Source organism: Garra rufa, chromosome 21 (genome assembly GCF_049309525.1).
Source record: "Garra rufa chromosome 21, GarRuf1.0, whole genome shotgun sequence".
Taxonomy (NCBI): Eukaryota; Metazoa; Chordata; class Actinopteri; order Cypriniformes; family Cyprinidae; genus Garra; species Garra rufa.
Window position 1 is genome coordinate 32,863,357 of NC_133381.1, and position 24,519 is coordinate 32,887,875.

At 35.3% G+C, this 24,519-nt stretch overlaps 1 protein-coding gene across 1 annotated transcript in view; it reads right to left on the reverse strand.

Moving 5' to 3' along the window:
• The window catches only part of slc25a21 (solute carrier family 25 member 21), a 138,175-nt gene extending 117,294 nt beyond the window's left edge, over positions 1-20,881 (reverse strand). Inside the window, exons 1-2 of the mRNA XM_073827307.1 lie at positions 20,779-20,881; positions 20,500-20,581 (exon numbers count right to left, since the gene is read on the reverse strand). Of these exons, the coding sequence (XP_073683408.1) occupies positions 20,500-20,566 (67 nt within the window). The 5' untranslated portion in view covers positions 20,567-20,581; positions 20,779-20,881. The remainder of the gene's footprint in view (positions 1-20,499; positions 20,582-20,778) is intronic.
• Positions 20,882-24,519: the final 3,638 nt, after the last annotated feature.

The following is a 24,519-nucleotide window of genomic DNA, read 5'->3' on the forward strand; positions in this document are numbered from 1 at the left end:
GTGGGCGATTGGGGGTCTTGGCCCGCTGGGTTGTGGTCCGCAGGTCTACAGATTTGAGAAAGTCATTTCCTCACTTTCCTGCTTCAGGAAAAAGAGCAGACCAAGGAAAATAAATGTAGGGGGAAAGGGGAGAAAACAAATTAAGGTGAACATTAAGAAGGTGCCACTGGCAATGTATGGGTGAAATTAAGAAACAGGACATATGGAGGAATAGGTAGAAGACCAGAGGAAGTGGAAGTGGTCCAGTGTCTCACGTTATATTTATATAATGCGAAAAAGACAAAAAAATTTGATGCCTTTGAAGTCAATGCCACCATTCTTTGTAAAGAAATATGATTATGGATTCAGTAAATCTAATTTCTAGAGATCCAACATTACGTGCTTAGCATTATTAAAACAGATTCCCAAAGTCTGTTACACATAAGCTCTCTTTCAAAACCTTTTACATAAAAAATTTAAAGGGACCCAGGTATTAAGACTTGTATGGCTTAATATAACATAAATGATTACTGAAACGTAGTAGAAAACCCATAAAATATTTACGTTAATTTAACCCACTTTAAACCCACATCTGTTTATACATATTTTGGACTATAGGGGGCACCATTATTTCGATGACGTGAAATGGTTGCACTCTGTGAGCTACTGGCGCTACCTGTTGCTATTTTTACCACGAAACAACTCAGAATATACAATAATTGTACGGCTTTTGGTTGTAATTTTCAGTCGGAGGGCAACAAGAGAAGCGATGTAAGTCTTCACTGCTTTCCTAGCGATAAAAAGAGGAGAAAAGAATGGGAAGATGCCCGTGGATGAATAAAACTTCCTGTTCTTTCCACTTTAGCCCTAAAGCCTTTGAGGCTTCTAACAGACCACAGTAGGGGTGTGCAATATGACGATTTTTGATCGTGGATGATTAAAATGTCTCTACGATTTGCTTTTGAAAAAATATTGTAGTTGCGTGCTACAGTGTGCCTCCGGCTCAATATACTGTATAACACGAGATACATTCACTCACGGTACACTGCACTTATTCGCAATCACAAAAGTACATTATTTGCACATGCTTTAAAGCCTTGCCGGTTAAAAAATCTTATTTCTTTTGTGCACTGTTCTGGCATGCGCTTCATGAGCACATACATCTGAATTACTGGACTAAGCTATCTTTCGCGTCTAATTTGCTAAAAAGTAATGTCAAAAACACACAATGCTTACATATAAACACAGTTGGTTATGTCTTAAGTGAAAGTAAACAGTTGAAAAAAAAAAAAACCATGTGCGCCTGTATAGTAGATGTGTTAAAGGGATAGTTCGCCCATTTAAGACATGAAGTTGTACGCAATCCTTACCAGCACTATAGTGTATACACACTGACCCACTCTGTGGTCACCTCCCTGGTCGGAGTTCTGGCCGCTGGAAGTTTTTCAAGAAAGTAGTCACGGTTAGTTTCCGGGGCCTCAAAACTGTGCGTTTTCACGTGAAAAAAAATATATGCGTTTCAAAGCTTGATTAATTTACATCACAAAAAACACTCCAGACAAAAATCATACCTCAGTTTTAATCGGTACTAGTTTCTTTCCATTTGCATCAATCCGCGCTGCTGTCAACGTCAACAGTTTGCACGTTCCGATCAGCTGTTCCATAGTGTTTACACACTCGAATGACAACGACGTAAAAAGTATAAAATTAACAATGGTGCGAACTTGTAAATTCCCAGGTTGTGACCACAAGAATGTGCCGGGATCACTGTTCAGATTCCATCGTTTTCCTGTTTCGGATATAGCTATGAGACAGCTTTGGCTGGTTGCCATCGGCTACTCTGCGGGAGCTAAAATATCCAGTATCAAGGATTTTCATGTGTGCAGTGCTCACTTCAGCGAAGACGATTACATCCCCAACCAAGGAGGAAAAAGCAAAAAACGGATTTTAAAGAATTCTGCTGTACCAGTACCACGGGTAAGCTCTATTTACTATCTTTGTCACATACGACAGGTTTATTTTGAAGCTAACGTCAGTTTTTAGGCTACACTGAGAATATGCTAACCGGGTTAATGATAACTCGACAACAATCGACTGTCTATGTGGTGAGAAAATCGGCAAATGTCTTTACTAATGATTTGAATTGAATCTATATAACACAACAAAATATGATGCTTTGCTACATTTGTTATTGTCTGACTCTGTAACTATGCGGAACGTGTGTCGGTATCATCGTGTTTATAAGTGTGCTTGAAGTCACATACATACAGGTAGTTCTAAACCACGTATCTCCAACTCCGGTCCTCGTGAGCTACATTCCTGCAGCTCGATGTTTCCCTATGACAGGACACCTTTCTCAAATGAGACATTCTATACAAGCCTGCTAATTACCCGTTGATTTGAGTCAGATGTGTTGCATCAGAGAATCAGCTAAAATCAGCAAGACAGTAGCTCACGAAGACTGGAGTTGGAGATCTGACATTGTGCTAAAATTGGTTTCATCATCAGAAGTTTCGTAGTCAGACATGTTGTCAGCGAGTCGCGCTATCAACAGCTGATCGGAACGTGCGAACTGTTGACGTTGACAGCAGCGCGGATTGATAGAAATGGAAAGAAAATAGTGCCGATTAAAACTGAGGTATGATTTTTGTCTGGAGTGTTTTTTGTAAATTAATCAAGCTTTGAAACACATATATTTTTTTCACGTAAAAACGCACAGTTTTGAGGCCCCGGAAACTAACCGTGACTACTTTCTTGAAAAACTTCCAGCGGCCAGAACTCTGACCAGGGAGGTGACCACAGAGTGGGTCAGTGTGTATACACTATAGTGCTGGTAAGGATTGCATACAACTTCATGTCTTAAATGGGCGAACTATCCCTTTAAGCTGTTAAAGCGACAAAAAGGGACAGTTCACCCAAAGATTTACTCACTCACATATAAGAACTTTAATACAGTTAATTAATAGAGTGAATGTATAATTTACGTATATAGTGTTTAATTTTTTTATATTTGTTAATTTATTTGAATGCTACTGATTAATACACCTGCTGTACCTGAAAATTATAATGACAAAGATTTTAATCTTTGCCCACTTTGGCCTAAACATCTGCCATTCTTTTTATTTAATATTTTGTTACCTCGTAAAGCTTTGGTTTTAAAATAGGGGAATTAGTTTAGCTGTACTGCTCAGACAACTTGCAAAATAGTAAAACCAACATGACAAAGAATCGTGATAAAATCGTGAATCGTGATATTTCTGAAAAAAAAAATGGTGATATGATATTTTTTGCCATATCGCCCACCCTAGACCACAGCTACTGAAAGAGCTTATAAACGGCATAGACAAGAAACGCTAGATGCCATCCTGGGAGAACGCAAACATGCTGACACTTGTCATGAAGCCGTGGCAACTGAAGGAGTTTCTCAGCATGGATTTCACTCAATATCTGGGGGTATTTAGACTCCTTGTGAGGAAAATTCAGTGGTACCTGTAATCTCTTTCAGTAGCTGTGGTCAATGCATCAGTATGGCGCCCACATAGTCCAAAATATGTATAAAATGATGTGCTCACTAGACTTTTGGAACACACCCTTTGGGTGTGTCTGTTAAAAAAGATTGCTTTGAGAGAAGTCGCTGCAACATGCCCCATCACCGTCACTCATGCCCAGCCAGTCAGTCCCCCAGCCCTCCCTGTCCTTAGTCCCTCAGACTCTGACTTCCTGTTCCTGCCTCTCGCTACAATGATGAATGGCTGCAAGCTCCATTCAATTACGCCTTGAGTGCGAAGAGACAGGAACAATGGGAGCTGGCCTATGCAGTGTGGCGCAGGCCCACTGCATTCTTAGCAACAATTTAGCCTAATTAGCATCAACTCCTGCCCCATCCATCATACTCCTCAAGAAACATAAACAAACTGTCAGCTCTAGCGTAACAAACAGATCGCCCAGCTACTTAACACAAATTATTCTTACATGAAACGCAGCTTCTCAGGCAACCTTCCCCCCTCTAGGCCATCTGGGGGAATGAAGGGCTATTAAAATTGAAGACATATGTTCCAGTCAAGTTCAACTCCCCAGACTGTTGCGGCTGATGCGGTGACAGTTTGCCCAGGCTTATGGGTGAGTTGGGTGAGGATGGAGCAGTCTGTTGCAGGAGGGACAGTTTTAGATGATGATATGATCAGGTTAAGAACAGGTGTGATGGATGTCAATCATGCTTTATAGAAGTTTGAGCTGCCATTTCAAATTGTTCATCTCTCTGTTTGACATTTTTGAAAATGCTGAGAGAGCTGGGAAAGAAAGCATTGCTGTTTTTTTCTTGTAACATTTGGCAGTCATCATTTCATGGATATGGACGCCTACCAACCTATAAAAGTCAGGCATGAAATAAAGGGATCAGTATTTCTTTTTTAACATTCTGTTTTATAGGACAGTTCTTGTTAATTTTTCAGAGTGAAGCCAGGTACTTAGTGACTATTTGGTTGGGGGCAAGTATTAAAACAAGTAATACAGACACAATATAGATATACCAGTTCTCACCCAATTAAAAAAAGGTGCAAATTAACTTCTTAATTTTAAATCTTAAGCATTGTGTAGAAAAAACAACAACTTGTTTTCCTGTGCAGACTTCATTCCATGGGTACATTAAACTCCAATTTGAGATTTCTTTTCTTCTCGTCTCAGCTTTCACAGTCAATTTCGGGAAGAGCTCATAAATAAAATAAAACTCATTCATTTAGAGTAAATATTTCTGCTCTGAAATGTTCTGACTCTGAGTATAACAACCAAAAGAACCGAACGACCAGGTAACAGGACAGCTTGTGAAACGTCAAGCTCGGCCTGACTCTCACACCCTGCCAAACTCTCCAAATTTGTCACTTTTCCATTTCCTTTTTGATGTTATGCAGCGTGTGAAATGCTTCGCTAATTAACTAGGAAGCTTGGCAGGAGCGCCTTGTTGTTTTTAGGGGAGCGATGGCAAACCTCACTCGCCTCGGCCAAAAGAGACTGCGCTAACTCAAGAGTGACAAATACACTGTTGGCTCCTCCCCCAAACGCAAGAAAACCAAACAAAAACGCTAGCGAAGCAAACAAAATGACAGAGTGCTGTTAATTTTTCAAGCCCTACTTAAAGTACCTTTATACCACATTAAACATACCTCTCTTAGTAGGAAAAAATGGCAGTTTTACATTACGCAAAACTGAGAATCCTTGCCAAGATGTCAGAGAAGGGCTATTCTAAACAAGTGAATTCTCTGACAACATCATGATGTCATTCGCTATTTTGCTCATTAGCGATTTCTGGGTCGGAGCCAAAACTAATTTTCATTCATCTGTGAGGTCAATTATGAGGCTTTTCCTTTTTCTCGTTCTTCTCGTATTTTCAAAGCATGCTCAGATCTAACGTGAAATAGTGAAGGAAAATAATACGGTCTTCTAGCATGATTAACAAATGGACTGTGTCTTCCATCAAGGCAGCTCAGTGCCTCAGACAGAATGACGTTTGATTTACCCACATGCAAAATGCTCATTACACTCTCATTTTTCCCACACCACTCTATTTTTTCCACTTTCAAAGGCAGGTCTTTCAGCTCTGCCCCTTGTGATGATGGATATCACTTATGAACTGCTCAGCTTCTGGTTTATAATGCGTAGACATATTCAGACTGCGAAAGCTGGCCGTTTTATATCAGGTGTGTGACCTAACAGGGGGTTGGGATACAACAAATTACATTTTTGCCTGCTTTCTGTCTGGCTAGTCATGCTTTCCAACTCTTGAGAGGGATTCCACCATGATGAACTGCGCCTACGGTTACTGCACATGCATTCTTTTCATGAGATCTTCAACATCACTAATTTAATTCATTTATCACATTTTCCACTCTAGCATTTACTCAGTGTCATTATTATAAAGCAATAAGCCTGCACCTTACACTGTGGATTATGGTGGTTTTACCAAAGCAAAACAGTGCTGGTAGGCACTACACAATGGCATAGTAAAATGACTGTATTTTATGACCTCAAAAAAAAATATATTATTATTAATAATCAAAATAAATTAAATTGTTTTGCTGTTGCTAAGCAATGCAAAAAAATTGACATATTAGTAATGAATTCAGTGTTTTCCACACAATATTGTGAGACTAATTATTATTAATAATAATACTTTATATTATTATTGACATTATCATCCCTAATGCAGAAATTACTATTGTAATACAACTAAATAACTAAATAAAATTATACAAAATAATACAACTAAATAAAATTATATTTATATACTAGTCAAAGTTTTTGGACAGTAATATTTTTAATGTTTTTAAAGAAGTCTCTTCTGCTCACCAAGCCTGCATTTATTTGATCCAAAATACAGCAAAAGCAATAATATTGTGAGATAATTCATGAAATAAAATGTAATTTTAATGTGATCAAAGCTACATTTTTCAACATGACTACTCCAGACATCAGTGTCACATGATCCTTCAGAAATCATTCAAATATGCTGATTTGCTGTTCAAGAAACATATATTATAAATATTCAAAACATAGCACATTTTTTTCAGAATTCTTTGGTGAATAGAATGATCTAAAGATCAGCATTTATCTGAAATAAAACATTTTGTAACAATATACACTATACCATTGAAAAGCTTGAAGTCAGTAATGTATATATATTTTTATTTAGCAAGGATGCTTGAAATTGATTTAAATATGATAAAGAAATGTAAAATGTTACAAAAGATTTCTATTTCAGATAAATAATGCTCTTATGAACTTTCTATTCATAAAAAAACCCTGAAAAATTCTACTCAGCTGTTTTCAACATAATAATAATAATAAATGTTTTCTGAGCAGTTAATCAGAATATTTCAATGATTTATGAAAGATCATGTGACTGAAGTAATGATGCTAAAAATTCATTTACATTTTAAAATATATTAAAATAGAAAGCAATTATTTTAAATAGTAAAAATGTCATATTTCAAATATTTGAGAAAAAAGAGACTTCTTAAAAAAACACTACAGTAGTAAAATAATAATGCTGTCTTAATTTCTTCACTTGCAAAAGTTAAACCTTTGAACTTTGGCAGAAATACAGATGTATTTTAGGTTTACTGGAAAATATTCCTGTATATACAAATATAGTATTTTTAGAACTGAACTTTTTTAGACTGACTCTATTATGTCATTCACAGTGCTTTGTGTGAATTTTCTTGTCACAATTTTCTGATTGGTGGGGATTTCTTCGCAGAATCATGGCTAGTGTATTTCTTCACCAGAGATTCCATTGTTAAACATGATTATTTAAAAAGTAAGTTGAAATAACAAAACTTCAACAAAAGCACACACCATCAATTAACCAGCCTGGAGCTCTCAGTAAATCTGTCTTTAAAGGTCTTTAAAAATCAATTCACCTCTGGAGAAAACAAATAGGATTTTTATTTCCAGAACCTAACTGTTGCACCATATAATGCTTTAAACGTCCTTATTCAATCAGATTTTACAGCCATACCTATACATTTTATAATGCTATTTTATTTCATCACAGAATACTTTAAGAAATCCAGAATAAAATTAAACATGGTTTTCTCATTATTTATTGTTTTGGTCACATGAAGATGCAAGAAAAAAGAGCTCTGAATTTCAGGTGCTGCTCATCTGGCAAAGTTCTCAGAAAAAGAAAACAAACCCTGATCCACTTCCCTACAAACAGCTTCCCGCAAGCTGGCCGAATTCTGCAGCCCAGCACCAGGATGTTTGGCTTACAAAATGACTTTGGCGCTCCCGCAGCCATCCTACCCTACTTGCCCCTGGGGCAATTATTGTAGTGCTCTGTCCGGACATTTTTGGAAAAAAGAAAAAAAAAGAAAAAGTAAAGTCATAATGTTACTGTGGATTACGTTACATATTTTTCATAATTTAGTTTTAGTAGTGTGCGTAATGCACAGGTTACTTTAAGGACACTTATCATGAATGTAATTAAATCTGAGAGTGGGTGGGTTGAAAAAAAAATTACCAAACAAAACATTTCCCTAAGCAATCAAAACACAAACAGTCCCACAAAAACGGCAGCGACCTGCACATAATCACAGTGAGACATTTCCTCTACGCCAGGCATTGCCGTTCACTCACTGCCATTTATAAACATTGAGAGGGACAAACAGGGAAAGCGCAGGCAACGACAGGCCGTATCGGTCTGGATATGAGCTGATAAATTGGTGGCTGTGGAAAAAGTGCCCCTTGGGCTCCATCTATTCAGCCGACTGCAGCGGAAAGGGCCGTTTTCAAAAGCACCCCAGAGCCTGGCTATGCATGACAGAGCCTGACACCAGAGCCATACTAGATTCCTTTCTACATGGGCGGCAATGGGCTCCTGGGAAGGAACAAGTGCTTACGGAGGAGATATATCTCCTATCTCATCGGCTCTGCTTCTACCCTCATACTAACACACACCTGCTGAGCCATCAGATTGTGATTACACGGCACAAAACTACAACGAAAGCATCTTTATAATATGCTGCTCATGCAATTAAGTTGAATGAAGTGTAAAATTGCAACTATAACTTCAAAATGGATCCTTTTAGTGTAATTATACAACAGCCCCAAAACATACTTGGACATTCATTTTTGACCAAACACATATTTTTCTCTTAATAATAATAATAATAATAATAATAATAATAATAATAATGCTTTTAATACATACAAAGGCATAAATACACCTCTTCTGATGTTTAAAATTTTTACATTATTATTTTTGTAAGGGGGTACAATTTTCCTGAAAGTTAAAAAAAGATTATATTATATTAATATACAGTTTTAATATGGAAAAACTAAAAATCTTTTAGTGTTATTTCTTAGGAAATTATACAGTATTTTCACTTTACTGCATATTAATAATTCAAACTAAATAAAATAAAATAAAAAAACTATTTTTGTATTAAAGCAGAAAATAACATCAGATCCAATTAATTAGTCTCTTAAAATTTCAGATTATTTGACATTTTATGACAAGGCAAGAATTGGTTAGGCTGTAAAATGTCATGTGGTGTGGCTATTAATATAAAATGTATTAAAGAAATGTTTGACAATCTTTTAGTATTGTTTCTTAGGAAATAATACTTTTTACTTCAATGCCTGTTAATAATTCAAACTAAATAAAATAAAATATTTTAGTTTAGTGGAGTGTAGTGTGCAACCAACATGCAAAAAAAGCAGAAAGTAATATAATAGAGATCCAATGAATTAGTCTCTTAAAATGTCTAATTATTTGACAACTTTATGAAAAGGCAAGAATTGGTTAGGCTGTAAAATGCCATGTGGTGTGGCTACTAAAAAATGTATTATATTAATATAACATTTTAATAAAGAAATACTTGAGTTGTTTGACAATCTTTTAGTGTTATTTCTTAATAATATTTTGAACTTCACTGCCTATTAATAATAATAATAATAAAAAAACAGAAAATATTGTCACAGAGAGCAAATTAATTAGTCTCTTACAATTTCAGACATTTTTATGACAAGTCAAAAATTGGTTAGGCTGTAAAATGTCATGTGGTCTGGCTACTAAAAAATGTTATATTATATCAAAATGTAATAAAGAAATACTTGAGTTGTTTGACAATCTTTGTATAAAAAATATTTTCACTTCACTGCCTAAAATTGAAAATAATAAATTCAACTTCTGTAGTGTAGTGCAACCAACATGCAGAAAAAACTGAAAATATTGTTACAGAGACCCAATTAATTAGTCTCTTATCATTTTAGATATTTTTATGAGAAGTCAAGAATTGGTTAGGCTGTAAAATGTGGTCTGGCTACTAAAAAATGTTATATTATTATCAAAATTGAATAAAGAAATGTTTGAGTTGTTTGACAATCTTTTAGTGTTCTTTCTTAATATTGAGAATAATATTTTTACTTCACTGCCTATTAATACTTAAAATAAAATATAATATAATAAAATAAAATAAAACCAACATGCAGAAAAAAAAAATCAAAGATCCAATTAATCAGTCTCTTAAAATTTCAGATTATTTGACGTTTTTATGACAAGGTAAGAATCGGTTATGTAAAATGTCATGTCTCATGGCTACTAAAAATTGTATTATATTATTAAAGAAATACTTGAGTTGTTTGACAATCTTTAGTGTTATTTCTTAGAAAATAATATTTTCACTTCACTGCCTATTAATAATTCAGAATAATATAAACACCTGTAGTGTAGTGCAACCAACATGCAGAAAAGTTTCTTCACAGCAATGCCATAGAACAACCATTCAGTTAAAGGTTCTTTAAAGAACCATCTCTTTCTTACCTTTTTATAATCTAAAGAACCTTCTTTTGCCACAAAGAACCTTTTGTGAAGCAGAAAGGTTCTTCACATGTTAAAGGTTCTTTATGGAACCATTTAAACAAAAAAACTTTATTTTTAAGAGTGTAGGTTAGGCTGTAAAATGTCATGTGGTGTGGCTACTAAATATTATATAAATAACATTTAAATAAAGAAACACTTGAGTTATTTGACAACCTTTTAGTGTTATTGTTAACGTGTTAAATAAAATGTTCACTTCACTGCCTATTAATGATTCAAACTAAATCACATAAAATAAACATTTGTAGTGTAGTGCAACCAACATGCGGAAAAAAGCAGAAAAATAATATCAAAGAGACCCAATTAATCAGTGTCTTAAAATATCAGATGATATTGACCTTTTTATGACAAGCCAGGAATTGTTTAGGCTGTAAAATGTCATGTGGTGTGGCTACTAAAAACCTTAATGATATTTATGAATTAATAACTCGTATTTGTATATTTACAGAACCTCTCTCAGAGTAATGTAAAACTAAATATAATTAAAAACAAAAATAATGATTAAATGAGTAAACTGACATTCAGCATGGTTTGACATTTTATTATACAAATGTCATATTTAAGTATGACGTGTCCAAACACTTAAAGGCCACTGTATCTCCAAATACATGGCCATGAACATACAAAACAACAAAAATACATTTCTCAAGTTTTTTTCATTCGAATTTTACATTCTAATCCACAACCTTCTCAGTATCATCTGCAGAGACAACATAGCACTCCTTGTGTCCATCCAGAAAGATTAATCTGCAGAAAACATCTGTCATCTCTCATCAGAGGCTGCTGCCGCCCCAACGCTGCCACACTCAGCAGACTGATAGCTTAACCTTTCCACCATACTGCACTTCAAAACGAGCAGAGAGCTCCAAGGATCCCTCAGAATGTGTGGTCTTCTCTGTGCACCACTGATTTCTCCGTGCACGTCTCATTCTGTACGAGACACCGCTTGAGGATAAAGATGCAGATGCCTTTCCCTTTTCTGATCTCACTTATTCCTCTCCCAAACATCTAGAGATCTTGACGTTGGTACGAACACGTTCTCAGGACTTCAGCGCCTGGAATAGAATGTGCTGGCCAACTGTGTCAGACTGCGGTCAGGATGAGCAGTACCACCTGCCGTGGTGTTGCCCAAGCCTCAGACAGTGATGGGCAAATGACAGATCGGAGAGTTTTCGGAATACTGGCAAAGCCACTGGCTAGGAGCCATTGCTCTTGTGGGAAATGAAATCAGTGCCATTTGATCACGTCATTTTTAGTCCAGAGGGACTTTGAAGTCTTGAGACCCAGGCTAAAACTGTCAGAAGGAGAACAGGAAGTTGCGATGCATTTTTGTGAGGTGACGGAAAAGTCATCACATGGATGACCTATATGGATTTTTCCCCAATAGCTTCGAGATCAAACATTTGACCATCATCCGTTCCATACGATTCACCTACATAATTATAAGTGAATAAATCTGTGCAAGCTTTAAGTTTTCAGCTTCAACCTTTACATCAAACGTCATCGCTGGGTGAAAGATTTATCAAGCCTGGAGAGAAGGAAGGAGAGGGAGTGAAAGTTGAAAATAGCTCTCTACTGCCACCTATTAAAGAGTGTGGCAGCTGCAAGCAAGACGCCTGACTCCATAATGACAGAAAACAAATCAGAAGAGTGAAGCTATTATTATAACATTATGACAGCTTAAGATTTAGAGGCTGACCAAAAATGCTAGTGGACATTTATTCGGCTAGGACGCGGCCCTTTTCCCAGGCTGGAAAAAAATTGCCCAATCAAAGTGAGGATATAATCATGGATCAGATCAATCTGCAGCAAATCTTGCGGCACCGGTTTTTATTTTTATTTTATTTTTTATGATTCGGTCTCAAAAGCTTCCTCTCTGTTGAATTAAGATCCCGTCAATCATTCAGAACTAATTTATAAAGCAGTCAGCATCAAATTGTGCAATAATCCCCTCCCACTTTCCTGCCAGCGCCCATCCTGTGCCACTCGGTAACATGAGCGAACAGGAATTCAAGACGTAAAACTAGGGCACTTTTCCATGACCCAACATCATTTTTTATATCTTTATTCCATTGTATAATTGCCCTTATTTCAAACATAATAATGGAAACCGCTTCATTTCTCCCCCCATCCCTTCTTATTGCCTCTTGATTGTGACATCTGTGTCTGTCTTGATTTTATTGGATGAAGCGCTCCTTTTGAAAGGATAATAAATGTGTAAACAAATTCAAAACAAGCCTTTCTCCTAAGCTTTGGTTCTCATTATCAAATTGTGCGGCTGCCCTTGCCAATGTCCCCCTCCTAGGCAATGTCATCCTTTTACAACTCAAGATCAGCCATAATCAAAAGTGTCTATAAATTTGAGCTTCTCTAATTAAGGTCTCCTCGCAAAGCGCACAAGCGGGCGACCGGGCAGGGAACCTTCCCAAAAAGACTCAAATTGGCTCCCAAGCACAACAAATCACATTATGATTTCAGCTCTTGCCCACGCACCGCTCATCTTGAGTCGGTTAACCCAGCTGAAGAGGCCGTCTCGCTGCTGCAGACCTGCGTTCTGACTGTCTAGAAAAGCCTGCAGTTGCTAAGAGAGAGAGAAACACATATGACCCTAGACCACAAAACCAGTCATAAGTGTCAATTTTTTGAAATTGAGATTTATACATCATCTGAACGCTAAATAAGATTTCCATGGATGTACGGTTTGTTAGGATAGGACAATATTTGGCCGAGATACAACTACTTTAAATCTGAAAATCTGAGGGTGCAAAAAACTCTAAATACTTCGAAAATGGCCTTTAAAGTTGTCAAAATGAAGCTCTTAGCAATGCATATTACTAATTTAAAAAATGTATTTTAATATATTTATGGAAGGAAATTTACAAAATATCTTCATGGAACATAATCTTTACTTAATATCCTGATGATTTTTCGCATAAAAGAAAAATCGATATTTTTAACCCATACAATGTATACAATGGTTTTGTGCTCCAGGGTCACATATGTAAACTTTTTAGACACTTAAACCACACTTAAGATATAACATCATTGCATTGCGTTAAAAAATATTAACCTAAATGGCATCTGCAATCAACTGATGTCAGACATTTCGTCTGAACTAACTTCACTTTGCTTAGTAATTTCTGCAGTTGCTTTGAAAATTGTTAGTAATGCATTTTATGTTTTATGTAAGAAGAGACTTGTGATCACCAAGGCTGCATTTATTTGATCAAATACACAAATAGTTTTACAATTTAAAATAGCTATTTTAATAATTTAGAATATTTACAAAGCTGATTTTTCAGCAGCTATTTATTAAGTTTTCAGTCACATGATTCTTCAGAAATCATGCTGTTCTATTAAAATTTCATTACTGTCACTTGATCAATTTAATTCGTCCCTGTTGAAAAGTATTAATTTCTTTTAAATAATGCACTGACAATAAGATTTAGCCACTGTATCTACACATGCACACATATAAACCTAGAAAGTCGCATACACCGACATGCTCAATCAAGAAATCTCTCCTTACAGCATTTTTACTGTTGTTGTTTTTGACAGTACTTATTATGTTTATTTATAATTCAAGCATTTCAACTGAAAAAATAACTAGGTTTGTAATTCTCTACAATTTAGCGTCTCAAATTAGGTTCAGTTAAAGGATGTATATGTTACTTTTTGACTTTGATTCATCTGTGATGTTAGCGTTTGACCAAAAGTCCTCTGAGATGTTTGCTTCTTCTTCACATGAGAAACTAGGCCGTCTGGGCAGAGATTCACCCAAAGTTTCCAGACAATATAAAGCCAAAGCGGGACAATGATTTGTCTCTCAAACAGAGCAAAACACAAGTCTTTCACCACAGTTAAGTCAAATAGCAAATTACAGCATGGTGGATTGAGAAACAATTACTAATTTAAAGTGAATAAAAGAGCTGAAAGAGAGCTTCTTAGAAGGTTACTTTTAGACAGGGCTTTATGGGAATATGTTCATGAACCTTTATGATCAATGCAATGTTGTGATCACTCCATCAAAAGCTCTTCCCCAGCCAAAAGACATATCAGCATTCTGCGCTAATTACAAGGTCGGACAACAGCCAACTGGACAGCAGTCCAAGAAAAAGCGAACGCTTACACGCAAATACACGCACACGCTGTGTATCATCTACCGTACAGTTTCATTTTCCTACAGGGTCATTCAAACTATGGCCCTTGACTACTTAGACTAAGTGCTCAATTAAGCATAGCTTGTTAGCCGGTTTCCTTTCCAGTTATGTTATTGCTGCCATGTGCTGTATTATGGTACTGTATGTAATACAGTGTGTTTGACCATATGATGGCAGATCTAAGTGCTTTGGAAATCTCTGACAACTTATTACCTCTTTTATTTTTTCCCTTACTCAGATTTTGTGTTTTCATGTTATGTTACACCACCTGATTTTTTCTTTATATGTGACCCTGGACCACAAAACCAGTCATATGGGTCAATTATTTTGGAAATTGAGATTTATACATATATCTGAAATCAGAATAAATTAGCTTTCCATTGATGTATGGTTTGTTAGGATAGGGCAATATTTGGCTGAGATACAATTATTTGAAAATTTAGAATCTTGAGGGTGCAAAATAATCTAAATATTGAGAAAATCGCCTTTAAAGTTGTCCAAATAAAGTTCTTAGCAATGCCTATTACTAAACAATAATTAAGTTTGAATATATTTACAGTTGGAAATTTACAAAATATCTTCTCTATCTCTATCTTAATCATAGAACAAAATCGATAATTTTGACGATTGCTACAAATACACCCATGAAACTTAAGACTGGTTTTGTGGTCCAGAGTCACATGAGAGAGACTGTGTAAAAGAAAAAGAATTGAACAAATTGAACATGAAAATGTGACATACATCCAAATTACACAGCAAATGCAGAACTTGGATGTTATCCATTGCTAAAAAAGTGAGTATTACATACCAAAATGGACCTAGACAAACGTTTGTATTGGATTGTGGTGAACCATTCCCCTTCTCAAACGCTTTGGAGAAATTTATTTGACCACACACACTTGAAGACTGAAGGTCAAGTTCACTTTTGAGATTATGCTGATGTATTCCAATGGATGGAAATACTTATTTATTCATTTTATTAGCCTTTATCTAAATAGCTTGATTTACTACTGCTTAATAATAGTTACCACGTCAGGTCATCGAAAATGAAAGTCCTATTTAATGAAAACGACGAACAAAAACCTTTTTCTTCACAAAACCAAAAAAACAGGGTCAATTTTGATTTCGTGACGATTTTAAAACCAGAGTTTACCCTCACGTTAGACACGCCAACATTTCTTCAAAGAAAATTCACTTCAGACTCTTAAATGCATTTCAAAATGAGATTGCTTGACGTGAATTTTCGCCAATGGCACACACGTCATTCAAACACTGAGAGAGTATGTTTTATCAAAAATGAATGTGGTTAACATTAACATCGTTGATTAGATCACCATCGTGATCAGGCGATAGAGCATATTGTATTTATCGTTGCCAGGTTCTTTCAGTCCGCTCCAAAGGCCCTCATTTTAATAATTTCCCCTGGAAAATAAGAGCGCGAGCACTAGTTCAGACATAGCCTCCCATGTCGTACAATCATAATCACGCTACTCTTACCATAACACCGCAATTATCCTCATTGCTTACAGCAACACACAGCATGCGTGATGGATGAGTGTGCGCGCGCTTGTGTGTGTGTCTACAGTAGAAACGTCTCCCACGCACGTCCCCATCTGTCGCAGCTCCTCTGCTCAGTTCAGCGTGCGACCTCCATAAATCATATCATTAAGATAACGTCAGCGGCCCCTGGCTGGCTCGTACATTACCCAGGCAGACTAAACTCCGTCCGTTCAAGGCCCCGCTTTGACAAACAGCTGACACAACAGCGACAATCCATATCCGGCTCATGCAAACAGTAGTTCGACAGTAGTTCTTGTAGGCGTACGGAACTCAGAGGAGTTTTGTTTTATCACCAGAAGAAAATAATCCAATCGCGGTGTAAACAAACGCATTTTGCGCCTATTTGAGGTGTTTCCTCTTTTAAGAGCTGCTTCCATCTACCACAGGTACCTGTGGGAGGTATATGATCTGTTTGGAGAGTCTAAGCTCCTTGCTGCATATGTTACCATTATACTTCATGCCTGGTTGCAGTCAACTGATTTCTTGTGACATTATGATCCTGCACATTTCCTCCAGCGGTAATTAGTCGTAGCAGTCAATAAATCTCCTCTGTTTGTTTTTGTAATGTTTATTATGGTTTAATTGCGTTTTTGCCCCATTCCGAGAACGGTTTTCTACACATCAACGAAGGGCGCAACAAACACACTCGCGTTTTCTGATCTGATACTGAATGTTTGCATAAGTACATAAATGTCATTTGAACTCTGATTATATCATTTGCTCAGAGAATTACTTATTGCATCCTGGGACAAAAAGAACCAGAAACGACACAGAAGTGGGTGCATAAGGCGGCGATTTGGAGGCTCAGAGAAGAACCCTCCAAGATCAACATTTCTTCAAACATGAGCTCATCTAAACATCTGTCCACAACATGTCCAATCATTGCCCTGCTGAAGCATGTACAATTGTTTCTGGAAATAAATATTAGGCCTAATTCAGCTCTGATTGTAGCAGCCAGTCATGGCCTGGAGAGGAAACGGTCCTTGCGGCCGAAACCTAACGTACATATTTCTCCCAGGGTCGCTCTTTTAATTGCTTTCATTTATTTGATCTTGTTTTACTCTTTTCTTCTTCTCAGTTGAGGTCTTGTGAATTTATTCGTCTCATGCTCCTAAACTTCATTTCACACTTATGCACCAGTTAAAACAGCAGAGGTCTGAGTGTGTTTTAAGTGAGGGTCTGCTGTGGAGGGGTGGACTGAGTTCAATTATACTTAGGCTGTCTGTCTTTTCCCGTCACACTCCATTTGCGGTCGGCGGATACGTTTACACAGAAACTAATCATAACTAAAACATTTTTGTGTAAATCTTACCAAATTACTCTGTATAACAGGGGCAGGGAGAGGAAATCAATACCAAAAACACTTAAGGTAACATCTGACCGGTCTTCCGGACCTTCTGGATAAAACTAAGATAAATGATGAAAAGAAAATAAGTTCCCATTAGGAACACTTTTGAAAGAGAATTTTTTACATAATTGGGCAAATGTAAAGTTCGCAATATCCGGCTGAACTAATACAGGCCCATTTTTCACAATTAATGCCGGATTGCACTGCGCACTGTATATTCTCTTTTGAATCAGCTAAAAGTTCCATATAGATGGAATTCTTTCTAGACAAAAAGCATGCCAGTAAACATTAGTGTGCTTATAAAGCAGTCATATGTGCCAAGAAACTAAGCCTGGTTTAGTACAATACATATTTGATTAATTAGTTAAGTTTTTAAAGAGACTTAAATTGGAGTCAAAGTAATGAAATATATTTTTCCAAGTAATTGTGGTGCATGATGATTCTCTTGCAATAAATAAATAAATAAATAAATAAAAACCAGCTTCACAACAGATGGACTGCCCATAAGCCAAAAAAGACAACCAATGATGCTCGAAAGTGGAAAAATGCTCTGTGACTACAACTAATGCCAGGTACAATGCTTCCCCCTTGTGGTAGATTCAAAAAACTCAATCTCATATGATTTACACGGTTATTATTAGGTACAGTTTAAACTCTCAAACTCTCAGTTTCAGACTTTAACACTTGGCCCATTTTCATTGTATATCCCTGAATGGAAAGGCTGTGAAATGAGTCCTGGTAGGATATATAAAATTCACTGCAGTGACATTAACTCTTGTGTCCTTCAAGGGGGAAAAAAACGTTTTGGAGAGTCAGTCCAACCTTGAGAGAAGCCAAACGCAGACCTAATCCAATCCTTGTGACCAGGTCAGACATAAATTAACTTTTCACTCTACCCAACCTCGTTAACAGGCTGCTGGAGGGAATATGACAAGTGCAGGGGGTGCAAGCTATAACACTGGGTTATTTTACTGACAGGCGAAAGAGAGAAAATAAGAAAGAAAGAACACAGTCCTAAATTATTGTTAAATATGATGCAAAGTTCAAAGTGAGATGTTAAAATTTAACACCAAGTTTAAAGGACAGGCTTTAATTTATTTCTTAATGTCGAACCTGGTAGCTAAAGTTCAAAATTCTTCATTGTCACTCTTAAAATAGCCTTGTATATAAATATAATCAATATAAACTTAAACAAAAAAAAGATTTTAATCAACACAAACTGTCAGTCTGTAATGGCACAGAAAATAAAATAAAGTGCCACTACACTGGTTCTTTTTTCGTTAAAGAACTCTTCATGAATTAATTTTCCTGTTTCTCTGCCAATACATTTTGACAAGCTCAAAATGCATAATGAAACCTTTTTTTAAAGCAGTTGGCATTACTTTTTTTTTTAATTTGCAGACTTCCTTTCTGTCTGCTGGATATGTTACATAAAACGCTTAATAAAACAATTGTTGGTCTATGCATATGTTACCTTCGACCACAAAACCTGTCTTAAGCAGCACAGGTATATTTGTAGCAATGGCCAAAAATACACTGTATGGGTCAAAGATATTGATTTTTCTTTTATGCCAAAATATTTTAAGATATTAAGTTATGTTCCATGAAGATATTTTGTAAATTTCCTACCGTAAATACATTAAAACTTAATTTTTGATTAGTAATATGCATTGCTAAGGACTTAATTTAGACAACTTTAAAGGCAATTTTCTCAGTATTTTTTGCACCCTCAGATTTTCAAATAGTTGTATCTCGTTCAAATATTGTGCTTTCCTAACAAACCATACATTCATGGAAAAATCTCAATTTAAAAAAATTAACCATTGTGACTGGTTTTGTGGTCTAGGGTCACATATGTGACTCTGGACCACAAAACCAGTCTTAAGTAGCACTGGTATATTTATAGCAATAGCCAAAAATACATTGTACGGGTCAAAATCAATGATGTTTCTTTTTTTTTGTCAAAAATCATTCAGATATTAAGTAAAGATCTTGTTCCATAAAGATATATTGTAAAGTTCCTACCATAAATATATCAAAATGTAATTTTTGATTATATTAATTGCTAAGAACATAATTTAGACAAGTTTAAAGGCAATTTGCTAAGTAGCCTATTTAGATATTTGCACCCTCAGATTTTCAAATAGTTGTATCTTGTCCAAATATTGTCCTATCCTAACAAACCATACATCAATGGAAAAATCCCAATTTTAAAAATTAACCATTGTGACTGGTTTTGTGGTCTTTTAATGATTTAATTCGGAAAAAAATCATTCGGATAATAAGTAAAGATCATGTTCCATTGAGATATTTTGTAAATTTTCTAACGTAAATATATCAAAACATAATTTTTTATTAGTAATACGCATTGCTAAGAACTTAATTTGGACAACTTTAAAGGCGATTTTCTTAATATTCCAGATTTTCAACTAGTTGTATCTCGGCCAAATATTGTCCTATCCTAAGACACCATACATCAATGGAAAGCTTGTTTAAAAGGTTTAAAAACGGACTCTTCTGACTGGTTTTGTGGTCCAGGGTCACATGATATCAAATGGCCGTCTTGGATAATGCTTTGCGTCGTGTTGGCGTTGCGTTTTTTAAGACGTCTTGTCAGTGCGTCCTGGGCGAACGCCAAACAAACACACATATAATGATTAATTTAAAAGAAGATATCATATCACTCGTATCATTCTTATAGACATGGAAATGCAATTTAACATAAAACTAAGTAAGCATTATTTTGTCAGGATTATATCACACAAATAGAAGGGGAACGATTTATAAACGGAACCAACTGGAGTGCGCATGTATCCCGCGTACCTCTCAAGTTAGACATCCGGTCGTCCTGTCTGGCACATATCGACTTTAAAATTACCAAGTAATAATGTTTAGGCTACTTTATGTAAACAGCCTTGTACTGCAAACACCTGACAACACCTTCATGGATTTCAACGCGGTTTTAAGTGTCGGTTAACTGGTGTCGAATGGGCACACGCCGCGCGCGAGACTTTACGCGTTGGTAAACAAAGTTTGTGGATTGTGTGAAATAGAAATTTGGAAGCACGTCTTACCTGCTGATCCACCCGCAATGATCTGATGAGACGCTTCTCTCAGTAAACTGTGCTTTTTAGATGTCATTTTCTGATTCTGGGCCTGTGTTGAGGAAAACAAACTGTTATAGCAGCCATGTTTAAACCTATTTGTTAAATCAAATATTGTAGTGCATTAATTACAGTCTCGATTAAATAAATGTGTCGATAAAATGATTAGGCTTAGAGGAGTCATTATTTTAAGGTGGTCATAAGCTGCATTATATAGCGCTGAGGACTACAGGTGTTTTTAACCCTTACTTTAGTATGGGATTTTAGTAAAGTTTGTTTATTGTTGTTCCTCGCTTTGCGGAGATGCAGCACACGTGCACGCGGAAGAGTCCGAAGCTGCTCTGACACGCGGCGTCTTGGCGCGAGCTGAAATGAGTGGATTCAATGTGTTCGCGCACTCAGTTAGGCAATGCGGGTTAATTTTAACTCCAAGTCTGATTCAGTCAGAGTACTGTAAGGTCACTGTAGGTCCAATGCGAACGAACTGTGATGTAGTATAAATATTAAATGCTTTTATTTACAGTGGCCATAGTATTTCACTATGAAACACATAGTTCGAGTGTAATCGTATTGGAGTTGCAACTGCAAACACATGATGCTAAAGCTTTTCTCAAAATACGTTTTTTTTTCCTGAGCCATTTTTTAGTTATAATCATTTACAAAACATTTTCTTGAGACTATTTGTTTTGAAGTCAGTTCCCTTCAGGTTCACACAGGTTAGCAGATAACTAACTGTTTAATTAATGTTTTATCATTTAAATTAAAACCTAACATAAAAAGTTCCATGGAAATTCACAAAGTACAGCCAGAATAACTTATAAAGTAAGTTAAGTACTACTACAAATAATTATAATGTAGCTACTTTACTATGTTTAAGCACAAAACAATATCTTATGCTCATCAAAGTTCCATTTGTTTGATCAAAAATACAGGGAAAAATATTTTATGAAATATTGTGGCAATTTAAATTAACATTTTTCTCTTGTAATATACCTTAAAATATAATTTGTAACTCTGATTTAGTAATGTTGAAAACAGTTGTGCTGCTTAATATTTTTCGGAACCTGTACTTTTTTAGGATTTTGATGAATAAAAAGTTAAAAAGAACAGCATTTATTGAAAATAGATTTTTTTATATATATATATATATATATATATATATATATATATATTGTAAGTCTTAACTATCTCTTTTTATAAATGTATGTAACACATCCTTCCTGAATAAAAGTATGAATAACTTGTAAAGTAAGTTAAGTACTACTACAAATAATTATAATGTAGCTACTTTACTATGACTTGACGTTTAAGCACAAAATATCTTATGCTCATCAAAGTTCCATTTGTTTGATCAAAAATACAGGGAAAAATATTTTATGAAATATTATTGCAATTTAAATTAACATTTTTCTATTGTGATATAACTTAAAATATAATTTGTAACTGATTTATTAATGTTGAAAACAGTTGTGCTGCTTAATATTTTTTGGAACCTGTACTTTTTTAGGATTTTGATGAATAAAAAGTTTAAAAGAACAGCATTTATTGAAAATAGACAGATTTTATAATATTGTAAGAGTTTGAATTTGATTGTAAAAGTATGAATTTCTTTCAAAAAAAAAAATTACTGACCCCAAACTTTAAATGGTAGTGTATATTACAAAAGATTTTTATTTTAAATAAATGCTGTTCTTTTGACCATTTTATTCATCAAAGAATCCTGAAAAAGTATCACAGGTTCCAAAAACTGTTAAGCAGCACAACTGTTTACAACATGATAATAAACCAGCATATTAGAATAATTTCTGAAGGATCATGTGACACTGAAGACTTAAGTAATGATGCTGAAAATTCAGCTTTGCATAACAGGAATAAATTAAATTTTAAAGTATATTAAAATAAACAACTTTTTAAATTGCAATAATATTTCACCATATTATTGTTTTTTCTGTGTTTTTAATCAAATAAACAGCCTTGATGAGCAGAAAACCTACTGATCCCAAACTTTTGAATGACAGTGTGTAGATACATATCTAAAATCAATTTATATCTTCAAACATTTTCACTGTTATGTCACTGTATTTTGTTTCTGATACTAACATTCTTAGGAGTTTTTAAACAGAACTTGGAGGTTACAATTATTTCCTTGATATTTCAATAACTAAAAGTTGTCATTTAAAAATGTTGAGTCTAGGATTCCTCCAAATCATGTAATGAGCCACAGTTTTTTTTTTTCTTGCAGAAGGCAACAATGAAAAGCAGGCTTTCCCTAATTCAATGTTACAGCTTGCTTAAAGAGAGTCTTGGCTGAGTAATGAGCATATTACCGTATTACCTTAGAACATACACATTTTTTCCCCGTTTAATTTTCGAATTGTGAATTTATAGCAGGCTATTGGCAGGGAAATGCCATTAGCACTTTGACCTGCCTGGAGTGAGAGAGCAGACAAAACCCCGCCTCGTCTATAAACCTACACGGTGGCCAGCAAATCTCTGAACTTTTTCAGTTATTCATAGTTTTTTTCTGCAATATAAGAACATGTAAATCTAAACAAACTGTTCTGTAAATTTGACTTTACTATGATTGCCAAAGGCACACAAAAACGTTTAGCTTAGAGAAGTATTTTACACTTAAATGAACATGAAGGATTTAACAGTAGCCATACTGTGCATAAAGGCAAATGAAATGTAAGAATTAAAAATCAAAAAAGAAACACTAAAACAATTCATTTTTTATTTGCAACAACCTCTCTATGCACAATTCTGAATGTCTGTTCTAACACATTTTTGGGCTTTTGGCCACTAGTAAAGAACTAAGTCTGACTAAAGAACACAAGTTCAACAATGTTTCAAAAAATGACAATAAATATTCAAAGTACAGAGACAGTGGTTTGATTCATAGAATAATTCAAGTCATTATTACAGCTCTTTCTCAAAACTCATCCATACATCCTCCAATCTTTCAAAATCTGCCATATTAAGGGTACAGTGTGTCTTTACCTACTTTGTCAATTATCCGTTTCTGAAACACTCTTAATAATTATTACATTTTTATTGTACAAAGTAGTAACACTTGTATGTTAAGTTTTATGAATTATGGAAAAAACTATTCAAAAACATTAAAAACATGCACTTTGTGGTAAATATGCTAAGACCTACTGTTTTTAAAAATCGAATAAAAAATTACGTCATGATATAAATATAAGTATGACTATTCTCAAGCTACAAACTTCACGAAAATATATGATCCTGCACATATTAACGTCATGTTGAGAAATGTGTGGGGTGTACGTCATTCTTTTTTTTTTTTTATACAAGAGGCAAGGCTATGGCTAGTGAGCAAATATAAAATGTGTGTGCTTTTCTGCAACTACACTCTTAAAAATAAAGGTGCTTTAAAAGGTTTTTCAAGCGATGCCATAGAAGAACCATTTTTGGTTCCACAAGGAACCATTTAGTCAAAGGTTCTTTAAAGAACCATCTCTTTCTTACCTTTTTATAATCTGAAGAACCTTCTTTCGCCACAAAGAACCTTTTGTGAAACAGAAAGGTTCTTTAGATGTTAAAGGTTCTTTATGGAACCATTTAGACTAAGAAGGTTCTTCTATGGCGTCGTGAAGCACCATTATTTTTAAGAGTGTAGTGTATAAGCTAAAACTTGTCACTACATTTGTTTAAATGAACAGTTTGGCTCAGATTAAGCATTATGTTTGGTACAGATCTGGCCATTAAAAATGCGTCTATTTTCACGCGGCAGCCTGCAATTCGGCACGCGTGGGCACGCGTCCTGCCGCAGCGGCTTTTTTAGATTTTTTTACAACGTTGTTGCACTTCATATAATATCCACCAGGTGGCGCAAGGAACAACATTCTGTAGCCAAACACCATGGCCAGCTCTAGGGGGCGTTGGTCACAAATACCAGTACAACAGTTCAATGATTCCTCTTTCCTGAAATTATGGTTCAAACCAATAGCAAAAAGATAGCCTATT